This window comes from Cyprinodon variegatus, unplaced genomic scaffold (genome assembly GCF_000732505.1).
Source record: "Cyprinodon variegatus isolate N-32 unplaced genomic scaffold, C_variegatus-1.0 Scaffold244, whole genome shotgun sequence".
Taxonomy (NCBI): Eukaryota; Metazoa; Chordata; class Actinopteri; order Cyprinodontiformes; family Cyprinodontidae; genus Cyprinodon; species Cyprinodon variegatus.
Window position 1 is genome coordinate 517,907 of NW_015150697.1, and position 25,559 is coordinate 543,465.

At 38.3% G+C, this 25,559-nt stretch overlaps 2 protein-coding genes across 2 annotated transcripts in view; one reads left to right on the forward strand and one right to left on the reverse strand.

Moving 5' to 3' along the window:
- Window positions 1–18,681, forward strand: part of shank3 (SH3 and multiple ankyrin repeat domains 3) — a 285,728-nt gene extending 267,047 nt beyond the window's left edge. Inside the window, exons 23-26 of the mRNA XM_015381921.1 lie at window positions 897–1,002; window positions 2,764–3,290; window positions 3,393–5,500; window positions 15,015–18,681. Coding sequence (XP_015237407.1) covers window positions 897–1,002; window positions 2,764–3,290; window positions 3,393–5,500; window positions 15,015–15,573 — 3,300 coding nt within the window. The 3' untranslated portion in view covers window positions 15,574–18,681. The remainder of the gene's footprint in view (window positions 1–896; window positions 1,003–2,763; window positions 3,291–3,392; window positions 5,501–15,014) is intronic.
- A 3,486-nt stretch (window positions 18,682–22,167) lies between these two features.
- On the reverse strand, window positions 22,168–25,342 carry rabl2b (RAB, member of RAS oncogene family-like 2B). The gene is made up of 8 exons (XM_015381882.1): window positions 24,794–25,342; window positions 24,684–24,713; window positions 24,521–24,600; window positions 24,361–24,440; window positions 24,038–24,149; window positions 23,839–23,936; window positions 23,422–23,505; window positions 22,168–23,293 (listed from the first exon to the last, which is right to left on the reverse strand). The coding sequence occupies exons 1-8, from the start codon at window positions 24,889–24,891 to the stop codon at window positions 23,216–23,218; spliced, it is 660 nt and encodes a 219-aa protein (XP_015237368.1). The 5' UTR covers window positions 24,892–25,342; the 3' UTR covers window positions 22,168–23,215.
- Between the last annotated feature and the right edge of the window lie 217 nt (window positions 25,343–25,559).

Sequence of the window (25,559 nt, forward strand, 5' to 3'; positions counted from 1 at the left end):
TTTAAAAATGTTTCTGGGTTCCTTTTTGTCTTCTTTATTATTGGTTGTTTAGATTTGTCATGAAAGATCCTTTTACAACCACAATCAAGGTGATTGGCTAAAGTCTCAGGGGGTGCTTGGAGGTGGTTTCATAACTACTGTTTTAAAACATGCTTGATTTTAATTTTCTTTTTATTCTCCTTAGACGACTCTCTCCTTCACAGTAAACTCCTTCACTTCCTTTGGTCCATGTTGAGTGTGATACACACCATATCACCAAACAGCACAGTGACTACCTGTAGCCCTATATATAGGCCCACTGACTGATTGCAAGATTGTAGAGACCTGTGATGCTAATACCTTGACTTGACATGTCCATTGGGTCACATCATTTTCATTTTTGTTCAGGCCTGTTTCATAAATTTTTTTTTAAACTCATTCTGTTGAAACATGATTGAAAAGCAATGTCTGTCATGCTTTTTTTAAAAGTTTTTTCAGATTGAAGTTTTCTCATTCATTCAACGATAAATGTGTCCACAACTGTAAATGACTTCTGATTTATACGCTGTTTTGTGATTTCTTCAGGCCAAAGTCAAAACATCTCATAAATGTTTTTTCCACTAAGAAGTATTAAAGAACCTTCTAGTGAAGTTCTCTGAAAAACTTAAGACGACTAACAGAAAGGCAAAATAAAGATTGTTCACCACATCATTTGTTTAAAGGAACATCTGTATCTTTTGAAGCAAAGTAAAGAAAGTAGCTTTACCCAAGCTATCATAGCATGCACTAGTGCAAACATTCACTGCAAATTTCTATTATAGTAAAATTTTTAGTTTTGCTAATATAGTTTGGAATTTTACATCAGATCTTTGAGTGTCTTTAATTCCACATTCTGTGTTCTGAATTTTATGCTGCAGTCCCTGTTTGAGAGACAAGGGATGACACTACATGGAGGTCTGCACCCGGGGATCGAGAGAGGTCATATTCCACTCACTAGAGGCATGTCCAGGACCAAGTCTTTTGGTAAAATAATCAACCCTGATTGAGTGAATAAAACAATATATTTTTTTGGTACGGACGATATAATGATAAGCCCACTTTATTTTTTCTATACATTTATGTAAAAATTATCTGTTAAATCATGTTTTTGATAAACCGATTTAAAAAACAGTTAAAAAAATCATACTTTTTTTTTTTATTATTTAAACCAACTGAAGCTAAAACTGCGCGCCCTCAGGTGTTATGGATAAAGCATAAGGTTTTCGACCTTACATGCAAAATCTAATCTTTTGAACAGTTCTGGCTCAATTATCTGCTTGGAGAAGGAGTTTCTTTCTGGAAATTATGTGTTGTAGGGTCTGTATACTTCCTTTAGAAATATTTTGAAAACTTACTTAGTTTACAATTAGTTACTATTATTCCAATCAATAACTTAAGCTTTATCTGTGATTTTTAAAAGTTTTACAAGGCAAGCGGATTTCCAGCTAGATGCCAGATTTCATTTTTTGATTATTAATAAACATACAGACATCATATACGTAGACGCCTCGTTGGGCACAGGTTTGCATGTCAACGGAACAAGCCACATCTGCTGAAAAACAACGGGGGGCTGATGATATCTTTTAAGGGCACGGTAAAAGTAGTGAGATCAGCTGAGCATTTTGTTCGCCAGACAATGTCAGGACACACTGACAATGTAGAATTCATCTGTCAGTATGTCCAGGCCCAGATTGCTTCTGAAGATGTGTTTCGTCTTTGGGGGTACATTCAAGAAACTCATTTTGGGATTGAAAATCACCATTTTGGGCTGATTTTACTTGTTGTGTCTGCCTTATATAAACTAAGACTGCACCATGTTGGCAAGCTACACACACTAAAGCTGCAGAGTGGCAACACTAGGAAAAAGCTGTGCAAGCCCATTCTTGTTCAACGTTTTTAGCTTCCATACAGTACAGACTGTTGTTTTTAGATAAAGATGTGCATATTTACAATTTTGAAGCATTATAAAAGAATAAGTATGTGATTATATATAATGATATATTATTCCAAAAAAGCTTAAAAACAATCCGCAGGACTTTTTTTCCAAATTTGAAGACGTTTTGCTTCCCATCCAGGAAGCTTCCTCAATTCACAATGTCAGAAATAGCGTTAAGGTCGAGGCTTTATAGTGTGGACAGAAAAAAAAATGCAAACATGCTAATTGAACATTTTGGTCCTCAAAAGAATGTCCTTTGTCAAGAATGGGACCAGAATGTTAGCAGTTTGGACAAAAAAGATAGCTGGTTTGAGAGGTGCATGAAGGAAACCATCAATGTTAGAAAAGAAAAACCAACCTCAAATAGATTTCAGCTTTCAAAAACCTACAATTGAGTGATTAAGTTGATTCCTTCCCACTATCATTGCAACCCCCATCCCCTTACAGGGGAACAGAACACCTCGCCTGTTTAGCCAGGACAGCAATTCCCTTTAATGACCCCCTTTTCAGAGACATAGACAGGTATCAGGTATTCGCCCGGTTCAATTTGCATGTTTTCTAAGCTAAAATAAGGCTTCGTTTTTGGTCCACTCTATAAAGCCTCAAACTCAACGCTGGTTCAGACATTTTGAATTGAGGAAGCTTCCTGGATGGGAAGCTAAAAGTCTTCAAACTTGGAAACAAAGTCCAGTTAATTGTTTTCTAACTTTGGTGCCTAAGTATAGGATGTCTATGGTGGCTCTAGTATATTTATTAAAAGGATCCATTTCTTGTTACTAAATGCCTCGTCCTTTTTCCTCCGGCTCCAGGTGCAACAGAAGAGGATAGGCTGTCTGCACTTGTAGGCGAACACAGATTTCCACGCAGTTCCTCTATGACAGACAGTCTCAGAGAACACTCACAGCCCCATCCTATTCCCCCACCTCCTCAGACGGCACCACCTCCTCCCCCTTACTACTTTGACACTGGTCCTCCTCCAGCTTTTTGCCCTCCTCCACCCCCATCCAGGACTCAGAGTCAAGGCCATGAGCCCGGAGGCCGTTCCAGCTTCAAGCCATCCTCTTTGGACCTGCCTTATGAAGCTGCTCAGCGGCAAGCCACACACCTCGAAAGACAAAAGAAAGCTCGCTCAATGATCATCCTGCAGGACTCCTCCCATCTACCTGTCGAACCTACAGAAATTCCCCGTCCCTCTGCTGCTACACCACCAGAACGAATCAAAAGAAAGGGAAGGGTAATTGACAACCCTTACGCAAATGTGGGTCAGTTTAGCATTGGATTGTTCACACCCACAAAGCCCCAAAGAAAGAAAAGTCCTTTGGTGAAACAGCTACAGGTTGGTTGTAATTAAAGCCTGTTTTTTTTGTTGTTTTTTTTTTTGTTTTTCTGAAACACTAATGGATGACTTAGCTTGCTTTTGTTTATAATTCCACTGCAGGTAGAAGATGCACAAGAAAAGGCTAGTTTGGCCTTAGCTGCTGCCCATTCACGAGAGAGCTCACCCTCAGGACGACACCCACGTGGGCACACCCACACCAGCCGTGTTGACTACTACCAGCAGCAGCTGATGGCCGAACGAGACCGATTGCGAGCCCAAGGAGAGATGATATTTCAGGGTAAAGGCCCCTTTGCTGCTGCAATTGCTGGAGCAGTAAAAGATCGTGAGCGTCGACTAGAAGAACGGAGGAAATCCACTGTCTTCCTTTCTGTTGGGACCATGGAGGGGTCCCCCACAACAAGCCCTGATGCCCCCTCTTTGACTCAGTCTCACTCAATTGACGAACGGCTGTTATCCCGAGAGCTGGGACAGCTTCCTCCCCCTGCCTTGGCTCTGAGCCCCTCACCAAGTGGGACCACCTTTATCCATCCACTTACAGGAAAGCCTCTGGACCCAAATTCACCACTGGCTCTTGCGCTGGCCGCAAGGGAGAGGGCACTAACCTCTCAGAGTCAGTCCCCAACTGGAAGCCCAGAGCCAAGGACTAAACAAGAACGCATAGGCCAGATGGTAATGTTCTCTGACACTCAGACCAAAGAGTCTCCACATGGGGATGTGGCAGCTGCATCTCCCCCTTTTTCACCCAAAAGCGCCAAGGCAGCAGGGTATGGTGCGTCATCCTCCCCAGCTAATATTTTAGCTCCTCAACCCACCAAATCCCAGTGGTCTACATCATCATCACCTATATCATTCCGTCAAGAGATGGAAGCTAGAATTGAGGAGAGAAAGGAGGAAAAGAGACTAGAGGATAAGAAAAGTATGTTGATCAGTATTATGGATACATCACAGCAGAAGACAGCAGGGCTGATCATGGTTCATGCAACCAGTAATGGTCAGGCTGTTGGTGTGGGGTCAGGGATTGAGCAGACCCCTGTGCTTACAACCACAGAGCCCAGCAAATCACAGATTGCCCGGGCTAAATCCCCCACTCCCACTGTGCCCCAGGCCCAAACTCAGCTCCAGGTTCAGCCTCAAACTCAACGTCCTGCCAGTCCCGCTCAAGAGAAGAGCTTGGCTCAGGGAAGCTCTGAAGAGGATGTAGATGCTTACACCGTCACTTTACCACCTGCTATGTTATCTTCTAGTGATGAGGAAACAAGGGAGGAGCTACGTAAGATTGGGGTGGTTCCTCCTCCAGATGAGTTTTCAAATGGATTGCTGGCTCAGGCACAGGGGACAGTTGTATCACCTGCTAAACCTCCCCCATCTCCTGTCCTACCAGCAGCACTAATACCCCAAACACCCTCAACCCCAACAACTCCAACTGTGACAACCACCCAGCCTCAGCCTCCCCAGCCACCACCTCCACCCAGTGCAGCAGCTGTCTCAGGGAAAACTACTGACCCTCTGGAGCCCCCACCAGTGGGCGAGGCTGGTTCTGCAGCTGACTCAGGTGTGGAGGAGGCTGACACACGCAGCTCTAGTGACAGAGAGAGAGACCATCATCTTGAGACCACCAGCACCGTCTCCACAGTTTCCAGCATGTCTACATTGTCCTCAGAAAGTGGCGAGCCTGCTGACACACACACTACGCACACCTCCTATGCTGACGGGCAGACTTTTGTTCTTGACAAACCGCCAGTGCCTCCTAAGCCTCGACTCAAGTCCCAAATAGGAGGGGCTAAAGGCCCTGTCACCTTCAGGGACCCTTTGCTGAAGCAGAGCTCTGACAGTGAGCTGCTTTCCCAGCAACAGGCTGCTGCATTGGCTGCTGCAGCAGCTGGTGGGGCTGGGCTTCCTGCAGGGGGTTCTGCCTCAGTGACTGGTCTAGCTCCCACCAAGCCACGCTATCTCTTCCAAAGGAGGTCCAAGTTGTGGGGAGATCTTGTAGACACCCGAGGACCAGGGATAGGGCTAGGTATTGGTAGTTTGGGAAATCTTGGTGGGTTAGGACTTGGGCTAGGCTCAGATGAGGGTGCTAAGCCAACAGTTATGGGAGAGCTCAGTTCACGTCTACAACAGTTAAGTAAAGACACTAGGTCACTGGGTGAGGAGCCGCTTGGAGCGTCCCTTGACCCTGGGAGGAAGTCACCTGTGGCAGGTGCAAGGTAAGAGAATATCTAGCAAAAAAGTAAAATAACCACAGAACTTTCTTTAGCCCTGAGTGACAGATGCAGGCAAAATAGTTTATTCATATGCCACACTCATCATAGCAGAGTTTACAAAAAATATTAAGCTCTAGAGGGGATAATTATATACTGAAGCAGGTAAATAATTTAATCCTTATTGTGTTGAAGATTTTTTAACACTTGATTTTGATTAAATGCTTGATTCTCTTTTGTTAATTTTTGCTCTATTTTTGTGCTTTTTCATTATAGGTTTCAGAGAATACATACCTTAGGCATTGTTGTGAAAGCTGCTGATATGTAGAGATGTACTGATAAAGCTTGTGTGGCCAACTTACGATATTCAGTTTTGTAAAGCTTGGACACGCTGATGCAAATTTATCTTTCAGAACTACAAATTAAGAACAGTTTACATAAGAACAAAGTTTAAAATATATTTTCAAGTCTTTTTTGCGAAAGCATCAATACTTATTAACATTAGGAGTAGAGAACAGGTCATGACAAGTACAAGAGATCAGCTGCAATTGGATTTTTGTGTTTACATCTTATGGCAAAAAAAAAATACTATAGGTTGAACATCTAAAATGTCTTTAAGTATCTTATTAAAGTCATTGCCGAGGTTAACAAGGCTCCTGCCAAGCCTTGATTCACCACTTGCAATACAAAGCCTTGAATGTTCAAGTGACAAGCATACTGCCAATTGACTGTTGGCCAGTGGAAAAATGTATTCTATAGTGACCAGACATGCCTATATATATATGTGACCCTGCTGTAATGGATAAGACAGGACACCACACAGGTGCATTGTTAATTTGTAGTTTTTTATTGTAGTTTTTTATCCGTTTTGTTTTTTGAGGGTTTTACCGCACTAGTATCTTGTTTTTTCGACAATGGACTGACATGAAATGGGGTGCAAGAGAGGAAAAAAAAAACATGTGGCAAAGGACCACAGGTTAGATCCGAACCCGGGTTGGCCACGTTGAGGAGTAAAGGGCTGGTTATAATCCAGCAGCAGTGTGTCGCAGTTAGCTTGATGCAGACATTTTTGATTTATGCTCAATATTGAAGCGTGGTCTGCGCTTTACGCTGTGGGTCTAGATAAGGCCGAGGCAATGACGAAGTGGGGGCGAGTTTGTCCGACAACGGAGTGACATGACGGCGAAAAAGAGCGGGGATCCAGGTGGAAAATGGGTCCCAGCGTTGTTGCGCACCTCGATCTTCTAGCTGGTCAAACTTCACGAGTTGTTTTCTGTCTACGGCACTGTCTGCGGTCAGTTACAATTTGGAAGAGGTGCAGCGGAGTGTCTACAGAGGGGGCGGGGACAGCTTTTTGTTCACCGTGACACCTACGCAAAGGACCTGGTTTAGAGTATAAATCAGCCTTAAGGCCTCCGTACATGGATCGTGCGCGCTAACCACTATGCCACCGAAGCACACCCAGTTGTCGAATTTTATACAGTTAATAATAATAAATGAAGTACAAATGAGAGGAAGATTTCCCCTTTTACAACTTTGATGGTAAACCTAGTGTGATGACTAATACCTTGTCTACTAGCTCAGACAAAAGTCACGGCTTCAGTATTGATAATTTTATGGTTAGTATAAACAACAGTAGTGACCTGTCTTCTCCATGTGCACTCACAGGATTAGGTACAAGATATCTTCCCTGCCAACCGGGTCTTTTAATTCTCACAGGGTGATACAGTCCATACATGCACAGGCACATGGTGCTGTACATTTAAGGTTGGATTGAAAGAACTTCTTGGTCGATACTACCATACCACACTGACTACATGGTAGAGCTCTTTTTGGTCCATCCACTAATGACAAAAAATAGAGTTGGCCTGCTTTTGTTCATAGCCGATCAAACTGAAAACCATCCTTTTTTGGTCACAAGCAGATTTTCAGTTCATCTCTAGATTAAAAGTCTCAAGCAGTTGCCTTTAGCTATAAGATCTGTTTCAGCTTCGTAATGAGGGAAAGAAAATGTGTTGCACAGAGCTTCTGAATGATTTTCTTTGACATCTGAGGGGCAGGGGTTGCAGCCTGTTTTCTATGGGTATTTTTTCCACAGCATATGTAAAGGTTCAATGAAAATCCTCTATATTTCTGCAGGTGTGAGGACACAGAAGAAACTAAACCTTAAAGCTATAGAATCTAGGGTAAACCAAATATATATTTCTCTTTATATGCCTTACACAATAACCCTGTAAACTAAACACAATAACACCTAGAAAGCATTTATCTGTTTCCCTTAAAACCCTGTTGCCTTGTCCGCAAAATAGTTTTACAACACTGATAATTTGATTCTACTAAATATCGTCTGAAAAAAATAATACAACCGTTTCTGCAATCTGCTTAATTGTATTTAGTCACTTAAAAACAATTGTTTCATGTCATCGGGTCATGAAACAAAATGACTAACTAAATATAAGTAAGCGGATGAAAAGTGATTCTATTATTCTTATTTTAGCTTAGAAGTGTTAGAAGCCTTGTTTTGGCTAGAACAGTTTCAATACTCCCCCCACCCCTCCCGCTTTTTTAAAATTAAATCTGCTAATTATTAATTGAAGACAGTAACAGAGGCATACATACTTGTATGTGCTTGTAAACTGAGATTACTACTTTTGCAAACAAGGTAACAGGATTAAAGGCATGCACTTTATAAAAGAATTTCCTTACTTGTTTCACACTGCCCACACTGCCATGTTTTATTTCTAACCTATGACCCTGTTAGTATTTTCCCTTCCTACCTTTTCCAAAGTCTGTTCAAATGTTATACAATACATCCTTTTATCCGTCATCCTTTGCAGACATCACTGATGCAAGCTTGATAAGAACTAAAGTTACCTTTTTCCTCTTATCACCAACACCTCCATTGTATCAAAAGTGATGACTTTAAAGATTTGGGGATGTATTTTTAGAAAGTATTTGAACAGGACTGAAATATGATGGTGTGTTAGTTCTCTGTTATATCTTAGTTTTCATGTTAATCGCTTACACTAACACTAACATTATAAAGAGTCAGTTGAAAATAACTGTCAAATAAATGGTGGGAGATGTATTTTTTTCTCCATATGAGGTTTGCTTTTGCTTTATAACACCTTGCATTATTTGGATTAAAAGCTCAGATTCAATGTTTCAAAAAGGATTTACGTTTTGGATTTAATGACTAGTTTTAGTTTAAGCTGTAGAGTAGTATTACTTACTCCTTCAGTTTCCTTGTAATGTCGTGGATCTCATTTTCATCTCAGATTTGTAGTTAGGCGTTTTCAGCATTGTGCTGCTCTTATAACTAACGAAAATTAAGTTTTTGACCCCTGACCACTGTATAGGCCCCACCACTCGTCCCTGTTACCGCAAGTTCCACAGATAAATAGGCATTATGGATGGAAAATGGGTGGATGTATGGTTTCAGACCTTAATTATTGGTACTGTACACTGACTAAACACAACATGAAAAACCTCTGCTTAGTAATGTGTAACCCCAGACTGTGCTATGATAGGTCGACTATCATTGAAAAGTTTATTTCCATAATTTAATTCAAAAGGTGAAATTCATATTATACAGATTTATAATACAGTCAAAGTGTTCACTTCTTTTTTTAGAGCCATGAAAAAAAATGTTTGTAATACTGAATTTTTATGAAAAGAATGATGGGACATACAAAATCACAGAGAAGTGGTCTGAGAGGAAATTTTGTCTGCTGACAGGCTTAACAGAAATGATGTGGGCACCCGACCATACTGCCAAAAGCTTCAATACTGGTTTTAATGACCGTGGTATAACTGAGTTCTAATAACCAGCAGACTCACCTAAAATTCAAGGAAGAGTCCATCAAGGAATTTAAAAAGGAAGATAGTCTTAACAATGCAGATGAATTAAAGGCTGCTGTTCAAATCAGAGACTTTTTGCTTCCATACTACATACAGTATTGATGTAATACAACAAGCAAAAAGGGCTGCTGACCAAGTAATAATATATATTAAATTGAATTCCTTTTATTGTCATTGTACAAAGTACGCAATTACTCTGTAAAGGCACTGTCAAACCTTAACAATTTACCCAGCGTATGCCGACAACAACAATTTGGCAAAACTGCTGGTGTAAGTTGGATAAGTTATGCGTACCTTTTGTATAAGTAATGAGCTAGCTGAACCACACTGAAACACATCGACACACGGCGAGTACGTCAAGAAATTATGAGCTCAAAATATCCTGACGTATGCGAGCGTATGCTTATATGTGGGCCATAAGTTACAGGTAAGTTATGTGATTGTTGACATACGTTAATTGTAAGTTACTCATAAGTCGTGGTGTCTAGCTTATCCAACCTGTATAATCCACAACACAGGGTGAGCGTGAAGGTGAGTGTTATGGATGCTCCCTGCGTCCACGGCCACGACCAATTAACTTCTTAGCAGACATGACGCTGAATCTGCTGTGACTTCAAACCTTCTTTCTTTTCCCTTTTCTTTTTTTTGGCCAATGCACCTCTGGGTGCATTGCAGCCCCCCTTATGACACCGGTTTGTGACATTTCATGGGCATTACGCTATCATGCATTATGCATAAGTTAGGCTGTTGTTGGAAATAAGTTCTGGGCCCTTTATGAATACTATATGTATATGCCCAAAATTGAAAAAAATACATAGAAAGTTCAGTGTATGCCAGCTTTTTAGAGGATTCTGGGATGTCGGCATAGGCTGGCTAAATTCTCAAGGTGTGACAGCGCCTTTGAGTAAGTTCAAGTTTTCATTAGATATAAGGGATACTAATCAAAATTAATAGAAGCAAATTCTGAAATGTGTCAATGTATTAACTTATGTATTTCACTTTTTCATACAAATTACAGATATTTTACCAAAATGAAGTACAATTCTAGCTGTATTAAGACACTTGATGGGTATTGTTTTGTTAGGCAAATATGGCTATTATCTTTTTTTTTTTCTTTTGTCACCTCACTTTTGGAAAACCAAGGATTTTCTTTATTTTATCTGTCTGCATCAATAGTGTGGATGATTTTTTTTTTTTGTAGGGTGCAGTCTTTGGCATCTTTTAAGAGGTAAAGCAACATCGCTTACTAGAATATTTAATGGATGAGTAGTCCTACTTGCATGATCTGACATCCTTCTACTGTTGTGGCTAATTAAATAAAAAGCAGGTAAACCTTAAAGCAAGCAAAACCAAACATGAGTTTTTGAATTTTGGTGACGATAAAGAAGACTATGCTTTCAAATGCAACATATCATATAACATTTAGTTCAGATTTCTCTCATCTTCCCACCATTTTCATCCTGACAGTTAATTGCCTTTGGCTGTGATAAAATGATCATGCACACCATTATTCCTCTTTCTCTATCACTCTGCATTTGCATTTAATTCTTTCCACCTGCTGGAGGACTTCTCATACACCATAGACATCCCAGCATTTTTAATGTTAATGCTCTACCATCTTGTACCCGTTCAAATCCTTCCACACACCACAATGTTTTGTCTTAGAGTTTTGCTGTTTTGTTTGGGTTTTTTTCAGTTTGTGATCTTTGGTTTTTCGTTTTCTTTTTTTGGTTGTTTATGTAAAAGTTCATAACTTTTTTTTTTTTTTTCAGTTTTTGTGTTGAAAATGTCGATGGTCTGTGACTGTCCATGTATATATCGGACGAATCTTCTATTTCTTCAGGGAAACACATAATAGCAGAGCAGAACATACAAAAGTCTCAACTTTCCTTGTATGTGCGCACAATCATAACAGACAGGAGAAATATGGCTTCTTTTATTTTTTTCATTTGTGTGTTTTTTGTTTGTGCAGTGTTGTACATGTGAACAGTGTGCTCATTTCTCTGTCATGTAGCCCACTGGTCAGACTTGCAGTGCTAAAACCTGCTCTGCTGCCTCAGTCATGCAAACATTTTAGCAACACACACACGCATATATATATATATATATATATATATATATATATATATATATATATATATATATATATATTGTTCTTGAGTCAGAACAAGCACACGTTTTCTCCGATACGCCAAAGGTTTTGAAGGCAGCAGAGTTGGCTAAAGCATATATTGAGTCTGGTTAGCAGGCTGCGTCTCATGGAGTGATGCTAACATTCTCTCCCATTGCTCTCTCTCTGCTCACCTTGCATGCCACGCCCTGCTGCTCTGATCTGATTGGTCTAGAACTGACTGTGCTTCCAGGAGGGCAGGACGACTGTGTAAGTGCGCATGGAGCTCATCCCAGCCTGTTGGCTCCCTGTAATATGATCATTTTTTTTCCAGCCTGAGCGACTTGTGCTCCATTACATTTCGTAGTGTAAAAGTCACTAATAGTAAAGCTCCAAACATATGCAGTAGAGGGATTCTCTGGTAAAAATGCATGAATGAAATGTAGGTGTATTCTCCATGCTTCTGCCTGCTTTCACTTGGACAAACCTTCTTAGTTTTAGCTTTTAACATCATTCATTATCCATCTGATCATCCTCCCCTCCTTCCATTGACTAGTAGTGAAGAAATGACTAATCTCAGTGTTTTTATTTTTTCTTTGTCTATTTTTTTACTCATTGTTGAGGTACATTGTTGTTTCATGCCTCTTGTTGGGCTAAGGACATCCTCTAAAGATGCATAATAGGTTTTTAATACTTTTCTATTGGTGAGGCTGGGTTGGTTGTCATTTCAGGCCTAAGCTTCAGGTCTGGCATAAACAACCCTGTTTTTCTAACAAAATATGCTTTCCTCTAATTGCAGTATTTTGAACACATGGTGCTTGATCTACTGAAGCTTTGCTTGTATAAAAATATGCGAACTTGATAGGATTTGAAAAATTGATTTACTAACTAGTTGAAAATACAATTGTATCTCTAAAATTAGCTGAAGAAAACCATTTATTGTGTTTCCATGTGTGAATATGCAGAACGCATTTTTGGAATAAATATGCAGAACATATGCTGATCATCAGAACATGCAAAATACTGGGAAATTACCATACAAATATTACATTCAAAAAAGTTAAAAAAAAAAAAATTGAATTGAGAAAACTTCCTGGATGGAAGCAAAACATCTTCAAACTTGGGGAGGAAAAGTCTAGTGGTTTTGTTTTTAACCTTTTTTGGAATTACTATGACCTGGATGACTGAAATTCTTCACCAGCAAACAAAATATTTCTCCTTACAACCCACAATGGAAGTTTTCAAACCTGAACCTGATTGCAAGATGAGGTTTCTGTGTAGTTTTAGTCATCTTAAAGGAAAATTCCGGTTTTTAACACTTTTAGCCCCTTTTCTGTAGTGTCCAGGATGAAATCGAATGATCGACACCAAAATTTTGACGATTGGTCCTGTCTCGGCTATTTGGCTCATGCAGAATCCCCCCCTGGCTGCTTCAGAATGGCTTGCATAGTGCATGTCAGATAATGTCCTTAAAACAACCTTAAACGTTCTTTTTTTAAAATATGCTACTCACCGAGTCGTCAGCGCTGTTCAATGACGTTCCAAAAAAAGTTTCGTAAAGAAAAAACGTTCCTGTAGTGTTTTATTTAGCATTTTGTAAATCCCATTGAGTTCTGTTGGAATAGTCAATATCCTTCCGCCACCGGAAACGGAAAGGGGGCCTGTTTACGCTTAGTTGTAGTCTTTTCGCAAGGCCCAAGTGTTTCTGCTTCACTCTGTGTACTCCGACGTCGAGGTGCTAACGTCTCTGTTAAACACTTTAAAAAACTCTGAAAATGGAATACGAAAGGTGGATTCTTGAGGAGGACATATTGGACTTTGAGTTTGACGGTAGAGGATACCGTTTTGAACTGGAATATACTGAGGAGGAGTATATAGAGACATTGTCGCCAACTAGTGGTCTGGAGTGTGCAACGCTTCAGATTCGAACGGGAAGCGGAAGTTTATAAGCGGTTGTGATGTATCGGAAAAAATAGTTCTGGGATTTACAAAATGCTAAATAAAACAAGACAGGAACAGTTTTTCTTCACGAAACTTTTTTTGGAACGTCATTGAACAGCGCTGACGACCCAGTGAGTAGCATATTTTAAAAAAAGAACGTTTAAGGTTGTTTTAAGGACATTATCTGACATGCACTATGCAAGCCATTCTGAAGCAGCCAGGGGGGGATTCTGCATGAGCCAAATAGCCGAGACAGGACCAATCGTCAAAATGTTGGTGTCGATCATTCGATTTCATCCTGGACACTACAGAAAAGGGGCTAAAAGTGTTACAAACCGGAATTTTCCTTTAAATTCAGATGAAAACATACACACACAAAATGTCTGAAGTTGATGTGACGAGGAGGCATTGGTATAGTGACCGAAAAGACAGAGGGAATCATCTCTGTGTATCCTGAACTGCATTACTCATTGATATGATAGAGCTCTTTTTAACAGAAGTGGAAGTTTCTGTATAAATCAGTGGTAAAATCTGTTGTATATAAAATTTGTTCTATCTTCTGTTTTGTCACTCTGCTTTGGTAAACCATTTCTTTTCTGCTGTACACCGGCTGTTTTCCCTATTCGTTTTATAAACTAAAGGCTGTGGCAGTTTGAAAAAATAAAAATAAAAGAAAGAAATTCTCTATTCATAACAACAGATTGGTGTTTGGCATCTGTGGTGTCTGGAAAGATAAAGTAACATTTCTGAGTAACATGTCTTTGAGAAATTTAAACTGTCACCTTAAGGCCTTGCAACAGTTGGAATGATCCAGATGCCAGAAACTACTCCTAGTCATCCAATTATTTTAGCATTTTCACACAAACAGAGATGTTATTTTGTCTGCACAGAGATGGTCCTTCTCCACAAAGCAACCACACCTTTACTTTTGTAAACTTCTTTTGTAAATTATGACTGCCCATTGGTACCTCAAAAACAAGTCATCTCTGCTCTCCCAAAATCTGGTGACAGCAAGTAACATAGGATGGTATGCAATACTTTAGCACTTGTGATTCATTGTGCTTGCAGTCTTAGTCTGAAACACATTCATTACTTCATGCAATGTTATGTTTGCACAAGCAAGTTAGTGCTCCTCCATTGGGATACTAGTAAATCAGGCACTTAGATGTCTTTATAAAATGATTTTTTTTTTTTTTTTTCATTTTAACAGTATGAACATTTTTTGAGGATCAGAACAGTTGTTTGCTTTGTGCACCAGAAAGGCTAAACCCAAGTTTAAAGGTATAATTAAACATCTGTTAAAAACTTAGTTTGACCTTATCTGACCTCACCACCTCTTTACCTTCAAAAACATTTGATGCAGCATTAACCCACATGTGTTGCTAAATATTTTTGTGCTAAACAAGTTTTGCATTTAAAGATTGTGCATCAACAATGAATTTGCTATAGTTTGTGCAACTCCAGACTGAAATGTCATAAAACTCCTATAAAATACATTGAAGCTTTCTGTTTCAATGAGACAGGATGTAAGACAGGAGAATGAATGAAGCTTTTATTCAACTTTTGAACTGTTTTATTGAAATGTTTAAACTTCTGTGTCTTCAACAGACTTTTTAGCAGCCTAGGTGAGCTACACACCCTTTCCCAGAGAAGCTATGGAACCACATATACCATCCGCCCCGGAAGCCGTTACCCCGTCAGCAGACGCACCCCAAGCCCAGGCTCAGGCTCACCTGACCGAGGTGACCCTCTGGGACGCTTTTCAGGCTTTGGCCTGGCAGCTTCTCCAACTACCCCACCACAAACTATTCTCAAGTCCTCTAGCCTCAGCTTACCCCAGGAGCCTAAAGAGGTCCGCTTTGTGATGAGGAGCTCCAGTGCCCGTTCTCGCTCTCCATCGCCTTCCCATTCACCTGGATTAGGTTCACCACTTTTAGCACTTCGACCTTTTCACCAAAAGCCCCTCCACCTTTGGAACAAGTACGACGTCGGAGACTGGCTCGAGAGCATCAACTTGGGAGAGCACAGAGCAGGTTTTCAGGAACATGAGATCGAAGGCTCTCACCTTCCAGCTCTAACCAAGGAGGACTTTGCAGAGCTGGGAGTGACACGAGTTGGACACCGAATGAACATCGAAAGAGCACTTAAACTGCTTCTAGAGAGCTGACCCTAGCCCTGAGAAATAGCTACAGATGAAAAGACATGAGGACTGAATTAGTTAAAGAAAAACAAGCAAACAACTGAACCCCGCTCCTCCCAGCGTCTTTTGTTCAGTCTTACAATGTTCACCTCTGGTTCATTATAACATTTCCTGGTCTGCATTTACACCCTGAAACTGGCAATGCAATGAAGAGAGGAGGCAATACTCATACAATGAACATTCCTCCTCTTTTGCTTCGCCCTTACTCACTTTGGGGTTCTCCCTTCTCACCTGCGACAGATCAGACTAAACGTCCCAAAATAATATCTGGACTTTTTCTTTTACTAAAGAGAAACACATGAGCTTCAATAAGATCATTTGATTTGTGAAAAGTACAGTCGTTGCTTTAGTAACATCGGTACTTTCTCACCGCACCCTCTCTACCTCTCTCCCCTCTCGTATTAGGCCTATGGAAGCCTTTGGCAGTAAAGGAGGAGGAGGAAGGATTCTCGTCCCAAACAGAAAACTCAGTTGCCTTTTCAAAAATATTTCTACTGAAATCAACTCCGATGAACACAGTGCTATGGAAATAGTACTAACAGTTCTGAAAATGTTGTGTCTTCTGAATACCTGCTATCATTTTTAAACCGAAGACTTTTGAATCCAGAGGCGGAGCTCCACAGGAGGAAAAAACCCCTCTGCCTTGGTACCAAGACTGTGCAATCTATAATATTTGGAGAATGTTTAACCAACACTCGTGGCTTTTTTCATAATTAATTTTCTGATTTTCCAAAGGGAATATTATATATATTACTATTATATGGCATAATATAATATATGTATCTAAATATAGCTTTCAAATGGAAAGACAATGTTGCAAAGAAAAAATGTAGTAAACGAATCTGCAGCTGTTTTGGTTTTAGATTAGAAAACAGAAAGAAGTCTTAAAATCTATTCCACCGATAGTTTACTCATTTCTACCAGTTATATATACATATATAAATATATATATATATATATTTGAAAGAAAACAAAATATAAATACAGAAAAAATAATTTTTTTATCATACATATAGAATTTTCTGTATGGTCACCCTTTTCTTGAAGCGTAGCATGACAAGTTGCATCATGTCCTGGACAGTTTGTTGTGTGTTTTTATTTTGTTTTACGGTCTTCCGTCATACTAAAGGGCATCCCATAATGTGAGCTTAAGACCCCAAGCTTAAACCCATTCCTACTGTATCCGTCTCAGATCTTAGTGACACATTGTCATAGAGGGCTAATGAGCCATAAAACTGGAGGAAATTTGTTTTTCCCTTCTGCAGTAAATGGTGTTTTATTCATTTGAGGATCTAAATAACTAATTTACAAATCAAACATGATATTTTATAGCAGGCATGGGCTGGAAGGAGATTTTTCTTTCTCATCAGATACTGAAATCTAAATTTCAGCTTGTGAGATTTAACACAAAGTTCCCCCAGAGGTGAACTTTTTTAAACAACCCTCTTCTTCATCGGCCGACTCAGCTGAAATGATCTCCCTTGTAATTGTAAAGTTTTGTATCCAGTCAAATCTTTTTACACACGCACAACCTACCTTTACTGACAATTATACTCTCATCTCCAATTTGCAAAGAGGATGTATTGAAAGTTCCTTAAAATTTTTTTTGCTGTTCCCCTTTTTACCTACATTTTTTTCTGAGCCACCAGTTTGAGAACCTTGAAACTTTTTATTTCTGCCATGTATTGATTCTTGTATTTTGATATATAGGCTTCAGCAAAACAACATAATTTACACCTTATTAAATATAGGAAAATATTTAATACACACAATGATTGTTTTGGTTCTTCCCAACTAATAATATGCTGGAATGGCCAAATGTCTTTTTCTGGCAGCAACAGATGGAGGAGGAGCAGTGTTGTAAGCATAAGTGTTGAGACAATATGGCAGAACTTTTAGAAAACTTTTTTGTTCTTATAGCCCTAAGCAGCCCATGCCTTTATAAAAACATGTCTGCTGGTACAATCTCTAATGCTTTCTTTGGCCCGGATGCAAAAACTCTTAAAGGTCTTAAAACAATCAACATAAATATCAGACAGCGGTATAGTTCTTATGGCAGTGGGGATGGGAAAGCTTACAAAAGGTCTTAAAAAAACTTTTTTTACAGCCTGAATGAGCAGCTGTATTCCTTTTAGGTTTACCAGTGTCTTGGTGAATAAAATATTATCAGCCAGAACTATGAAAGTAAACCCAGGCTGTAAAAAGAACAAAAAGAAAACCCTGAATCTTTGAACAATACAAATCTGCAATTGTACTCATGAGCAGCTTCTGCTGGCAGTGAGAACCAGTGAGTTTTATTCATACTACAAAAAAAAAAAAAAAAAACATTTTGGCATTCTAGTTTTTTTTTTTTCTGACAGAATGCCAAGAAATAACACTGAAAACCTCTGCTCATCAGAAGCATTCAGCCAAGGCTCTTTGACTTGGCGAAAACTTGTGTCCATCCTTTTTTTTTCTGTATTCGTTCTGAAAAGCAGGTGGTGAATAAAATCATGTAGGAGTTGTAGGAATAGCACTCACTGCCTCACTGTGACCTCACTCTTAATTTTCCTTTAAACTGCTGTTTTAAGTCCCTTTTGTTCTTGTGTTGCTGATTTTTTTTTTTTTTTTACTTCTGCCACTGTGGGTAGATTTTGTAGCGTGTGGAACATGATATTTTATTTATATGAAGTTAAGAGTGGTCGGGAAGAAGAAAAAAAATCTGTCCATTCTGGACATACTTACACTTGTAAAAAAAAAAAAAAGAAGAACTTAAATATTTGCTTTTTTTTAAATCACAAGCAATGTATATATAATAGATTTCATATAAATTTTTGAAAAGTATATAGATCTATATATGAATGTTTGGCATATATGCATAGTTAACCACCTGTGGAAAAGGTGAACAGATTTTATTCTTTCTATGAACTCTTGAACTTTTGAACTCTGAACTATGAACTAGGGGATGATTTGCACAAAAATAAGGTGACAAGGTGCTAACATAAAAGCCACCCATCGTCCAAGCGCATGAGTGCATCTGGATTCCCTGAATCTCTCTGTGTGCTTGTTCCTCTTCACCGTGCGTGTGTGAATGCGTGTGCAAATGCTTGTTTTTTGTTTGTTTTTTTTGTTCATGTCTGTGTATCTGTTTGGAAGTGAGATGCAGAGAATGCATGAGATCGTGAGAGTGTGGTTAATTGTTAGGGTTTACATCTTTGGCGTTAGTCCACTATAGCCTTACTGTACCATCAGAGATTGCCGGCTGTGGCTGTGTCACACAACTACACACACACACACACACACACATGCAAACAGAAAAGTGCACACACATTCATCTTCAACACTGAAGCTCATTGTTGTGTTCTGTGTTTTTTTATGTTGGAATTTCTGTCTTTAAAGGTTGTACTGTTCTGCCCCAGAGGGAGAGACAGACAGAGAGAGAGAGAGAGATAAGCAAACCACTGTCAAATTTCCTTCACCTGAGTCAAGACAAAAACTTGCAACTCTGTAGTTGGATCTTATGCAGCGTCACTAATTTTGTACTGCCTTTCTCAAATGGCATTTCCCGCTCCGCTGCACTCTGTCTGGCAGCTCTCCTTTTTCCTTTTTCAGACTTTCAGTTTCTGAGTTTTGAATATGCTATAAGCGATGATCCAGTGAGGAACAAACAACACAAAAAATGTGCCAAAAAGTCACTTAACTGTATACTTGTCTTATGGTTTAGGACTACCTTAGTTCCAGCATTCTTAGGCTCTTGTGTATTATAACAATATGGTGCCATCTCCTGGTAATCTTGAGAATCGACATTTTCTTGATCCTTTGGTATTTTCCTGCAGGTGGAAGTACAGGTGCGGCTCAATCAATACAAACATCACTGAAAGATTTATCAGTTTCTGTATTCAGTGCAAAAAAGAAAAAAAAACAAATTACGATTTCATTGATTTGTTTCATTAAATTAATGTTCAATGTTTAGCTCTATTAAATTTGATGATTGTGACTAGGAGCTAAAACAAAACTCCAAATTCAGGTAATCAGAAAAAGGATTTATTACATGGGATCAAAGACAAAATGTTTGTTTTAAACTCATATCACCCAGTTAACTGAGCTTCCAGGCTCCAGTTCTAGCTTCCGCTCACGCTGTTAGAACATACGTTTTCCTTCCACTAAACTTTCCATTTATTTTCTCAGATAAAACACTCTGTGATGAGGGAGTTCCTCTGCACCCTCCACAATATCAATGACTGCCTTTTGGATAACTGTCACGGGTTCAATTATTGAACATTAATGTGTTAGAAATCGTTTTAAATACGTCTCATTTCGACTCGAATTTCTAAAGTTTTAATAAGGTGTAGATCATAATCATCAAAATTACAAGAGGTAAACACTTGAAATACATTACCCTGTGTTTGCTAAATACATTATAAATGGATTTAACTTTTTGAACTCAATAATTGATCTTTTCTATGATGTATTTCATTAAGCTGCACCTGTATTTATTACGCCATATAGACACAGGCTATATAAATGTCTCCATATAAATGTATGTATATACATATATAAAGCCTGTGTTTTTCTACTTTAACATTGTTCTATCAGTTTCAAGATATAGCGACTCCGCTACTTGATTTGAATGATGAGTTTTTATCCCAGAGAAAGTCTGTCCTGATTAGAGGGCTGGCCTGATTAGATTGGTTGAGTTGGGTTGTTGTCGAAGTTAACAAGTCAAAACATTTGAGTAAACAGCGAGTAACAGATGAACACATCATTCGTTCAAATAAGTTCTGAGAAAGAGTTTGTCTCTTTATATTTCTTAATCAACAAAGCACAATCTACATAGTTTAGGAAAAGCAATGTGACTTTTCTTAAGAATTCCCTGGTACCCGTCGGCACACTGGAACCAGTGATATTATCATCAGAGGTTTTGTTTCTTTCATTGTTGTTTTTTTTTCCTTGTTTGCACTGTGAAGTTTAGAATGGTGGATGTATCACTGCAACGCCTCGGCCTTGTCTCGCAAGAGAACGTCCTTTTTTTGGCTTTTCATCAGCAACTCATCCACCACTGCTCCCCCCACACACCTTTACATGAACATCCGACACATATAGGCCTATGCTAATAACCTTACCTAACCAGAAGCTACCTAATTTTCTCCAGGCAAACAAAGCAAGGGCGGTGGAAAATGGCTGAGGCAAGATCTGAGACGTTGCCCTGGATATCTCCACCACAGAGATATATGTTTGTTATATTATGTAATAAATTTATTATTAAAACATGAGGTGGCATATTTTTGCTCCTGCTTTAGTGTCTTACTATTTAAAACGATTCATTGAGTTCTTTGGCTCCAAAACATTTGAATATGCCTTTTCTTTTTTTTTTTTACATAATATATCAGAAAGGAAACAGCAGATCTAAAGCTCTAATAAATGTAATTCAAAGATTTAAAGATCTATAAACAAGATGTTAATCTAGTGATAACAATAAAGTACTAAATATTAACTCACCTAAATTGATCATACAACTTCAAAAATTATTTTACCACCAGAATTAGAGGCATAACTCGCTATTCTATCATTGTTGTTTAAATTCTATATTCAAATATATATAATAACACTAAAAACATTTAAATGTGTATGATTTTGAAAGCTTCAGATAAACCCGAAATCATTTTTTTTTTTTTTTTTTACTTGATTATATTTCTGACTCAGGGCAATGAACACCAATGCTGTTTTTAGGATATAAAGCAAACAGAAAGCTTCTTGAACAATGATCTCAAGAGGGGTGAACTATACCTACAAGCCTGGTTTAGGATTGAAAAATCAAAAAATTATCATAAACTTAATTTATTCAGACTAAAGCAGTGGTTGTAGATTAAGATTTATGCTTGCAGCTTTTTGAAGAATAACAAATTGATGGGACTTACTTAAAACCTTTAGTGATTCAGCAAATATTTTCCCCATAATAATTTGTTCTGATTTTAATTATTTTAGCTTTAATATCAACTAAACATAAATAATATAATCTAGATGCTATTATTGAAAAGTTACAATAAATTCAAATTCACCTAAACTATATTCTTCTTTTCCTCTTCTAAAAGATTCTTTATTGTATCATAACTGTTTATAAAAGCCTATTAAAAATTCACGAGATGATAAATTCCCGTGACAGAACTGCTATTTTAAAATATACTTATGTTATTATCTCAGTTCATAGTTTATAACTTGGATTAAGATGGAATCTTTGGAATCGTTAAATAAATTCTCAACCAAACCTGTTTTTGAAAAGGTCTCAAAATGTTTAAGACATCATTAAATTGATTGTGCTTAATTAAAGTAAATATGTCCAGAGAAGCTCTTCACTTTATAGGACTATGAATGCAAAAAGACAGCTTCCTCCAGGGGACACAATTAATAGATGACATTATATATATATACACATCATAATCTTCAGTGATATATATATATATTTAAAAAAACAGTTTTAAAAGTCTAATGTCTTGAAATTAATTCTGATAGACACACTGATTGACATGAATATTTTCGTCAAAAAATAAGATTAATTCTTTGAAGGAAAGCATGAAAAAAAAAAAAGCATCTTCTCCCTCTGTTAAACACAGACTTGGCTCTGTCATGCTTTGGGGCTGATTTTGTAACCTTTTACTTCATGGAAGAGTAACAGAGCGACCGTTTGATTCAATATATGAAAAGAATTATAAGCATGCCAATATAATCTCAGGGTACCCAATGAATAAAATAAATTGAAAGATGCAACCTGGGATCATTTTTAACATTATTTGTAATAAACCACAAATTTCAACACAAGATGTACCAACAAAATTACATTATTTTATCAACTTATGCACCAAAGGGTATTTAAAATGGTTACAGGCTGTCCAAACTGTTGTTTGCTTAAAACTATTCTAACATTTCATAAATAATCTGAGATTTCAGAACAAATGTTAAACATTATGCTTATTAACAATGCTTAGCTTCACAGTTATAGACTCCTGTATGAGTAGCAGCTGTTTCTTATAAAACGCTGATGTTCTCAGTTGATTATACTGCATCACAGCAAGATGCAAAGGGTCATGATCACAGTTGGTTATAGGGTACATTAGGCTTTCATTTACCAGGCGCTAGAGAAGAAACTTGACACTATAAAATAAATGCAAGTAAATCATCCGACAGATGCAGCAGCCTGCTGGCGCTCCACACAGCTCTACACACAGACACTGAGAACTGCAGGAAATACACTTGTAATCGCACATTATCTTTGCTGTGTCAGTTTTCATGCTTCACATTGTTATTACATCAAGTACAGTTTTTGACACACTTAGGAAATTATTCTATTATCCCAATAATGGTTTTAAAACTTTTTTTTTTTTCTTTTCGGGGGGGTTAAATTCCCAGCTCTTTACACCAGATAGATGGAGGGTTGTGATAAAACTGATCACGTGAACATTTCAGGAGACCTTCCAGTTGGTTAAAAGGTATTCAATAATAAAAATAAATGTGCCAGTTGACAGTGCAGTGATGGAAAAATGAACACAATTATTTTTTTTTTTTTAAACTCCAAATATCTATTTGATAAAATGACTATTCAGATGGGTAGAAAATATAAAAAAATATAAATATTTCAAGCCAAATCTGGACTCTCTGCTTTCAACCCATTCTCATCAGCTTCTGAGTTTTCCTTTGTGTCCAGGTCAAAGTTCTGTGGAGGAAGCGCAGGGAAAAAATTTTATCCTTTACAGCTAATTATTGTGTCATTAATGATGAAAACATGCAGGTTTTCTTTAAGAATCTGAAAATTAATGCAGCAAAAAAACCTAAGAGGCTCACCTCCAATTCTTCCAACACTTCATCCATGAAGTCACTGGGGTTTTGTTTGTAGTCCACGGCTCTCTTGATCATCTCCCTGAACATCTGACGGGACAGTTAACAGCAGCAGACTCACTGAACAGTTCAAACTCTAAGTTTCTGCAGGTAACATTACAGTCTCTAAAAACAAAACATGGTTTAAATATAAGACATTAATGAAGTATAAAAAAACATTTCTAAAACTTACATTTAAATGACTTAAAAGCTGAACCAAATTAAATTGAACTCCCAAATGAATGTGTGTTTAGCTTTGGTTTACAGTACTTTCTACCTGGACTGTTAAGCCCTTCCACCATATAGAAAGCTTTAAAACACCATCAAATAATGCTGATAAGTGCTGGCTATTAAACCACTGATAAGAAAACAAGAAGGACAAACCTTAACGACATTGGTCCCATCCGCTGCCGAGACAAAGTAAAATGGAAGGCCTTGTTTCTTTGCAAAGCTAAAACTTCTCTGTGTGACCTTCAAGTCGGCTGCAGAGGGGAGAAATAAAATTCTCACTTTAATCTGATAATCACTTTCCTGGTCATGAAAACAAGAAATAGCTGAGTTTTTCTTTAACAACCAGACTTACCATCAATTTTGTTGGCTACCACACAACAGGGAATCTCAGGTCTGTACTCTCTCAGCTCTTTATACCAGTTGGCTAAATTCTTATATGTGATCTTCCTTTGAACATCAAAGACCTGAGGAAATAAATAGGAAACATCTTTACGTTAAACAAGTAAAACCCTGTAATCATCAAACCTGACAACACCAGCTCTGGACAGCTGCATTATCTGATGTCATAAAGCACATGTAGACCGATTTATGAAAGGAATTAGTTCTTTAAATTAAATATTGACTTACAAACAAATAAACAATGAAAATAATGTTCTTTTTTTTATTGTGTCTCACCATGATGCAGGCATGAGCTTTGTGATAGTATGAAGGATGCATACTCTGAAACCTCTCCTGACCAGCAGTGTCCCAGAAATCTGTGGATCATATGAGAAGCCACTCTTAAAATGGGATCTTCCAATCAGCTAAAACTATTTTTCCAAGATCAAAAGCTCACCAACTGTGACTGTCTTGTTTCCTACTGACGCCGTGTGCTTGTACAGAGTCAAAGCATATGTGGACATCTGCTGTGGACGACTGCAGAAAGTGTTAAAGATCTTTAACGATCTGGAGAGCAGGAATGTTGGCGTATATTAAATGTATAATTAACAGAAGGATACAACTCATCCATGAGAAACCGCTCCATCAGCCTGTGGAGAAAAGACACACGATATAACATCTCAGGAGATTTGAAAAGAGAAAAAAAAGTCAGATTTCAGCTGAGACTCACTTTGATTTACCAACAGCGCTGTCTCCAAGGCAGATGATCTTCACTTGTTCGTCTGTATCGTATTTATTTTGGTCCACTTCAGATATGCTGCCAGCCATTTCCTACCGCTTCCTTGGTAATTTCTCGTATCAAAGATGACGACCAGGTGTAACCCCAAAGTCAGTGTTGATGTAAAGCCGCTAGTTAGCCTGCTAAATGCTAGCAGCCCTTACCATCGTGTCAGTCAGCTTCATTAGCGCTTATTTATCCGCTTCAGCGCTTTCTATTTTACCATATTAGAACAACACGGACTGACTAGCGCGCGTGCTGTTGTTACTGGTTTCAAGCTAAGGTTTGACTTCGATCATTACGTTTCACTTGTCATGACGATTTAGGATGTAAAAACCCAACCAAAACCTGACTTAAAAAACTAACAATGACTGCACTGTTTGAACGAGTTTTGTTTACTAAAAAAATGGTTTCTAATCTAGTTTCTCACTGAGGGAGAATTGTTAGGTTACCGTCCCAGACGATGCGTTTCTATGCAACAGGGACACCTAAAGGACCCCTAAAGGGCCCCTGATCTCTTTGAAGTTGTCCTTACAAATGCCTGCCTGAAAATACACTAGAATTTCATTCCGGGGACAAAAAACTCGCAGTACGGACAGAGGTGTCAAGTAACAAAGTATAAATAATTTGTTATCTTACTTAAATAGAAATTTTGGCCATCTATACTTTACTGTAGAAACTATTTTTAGACAACTTTTTTACTTTACTCCTTAAATTT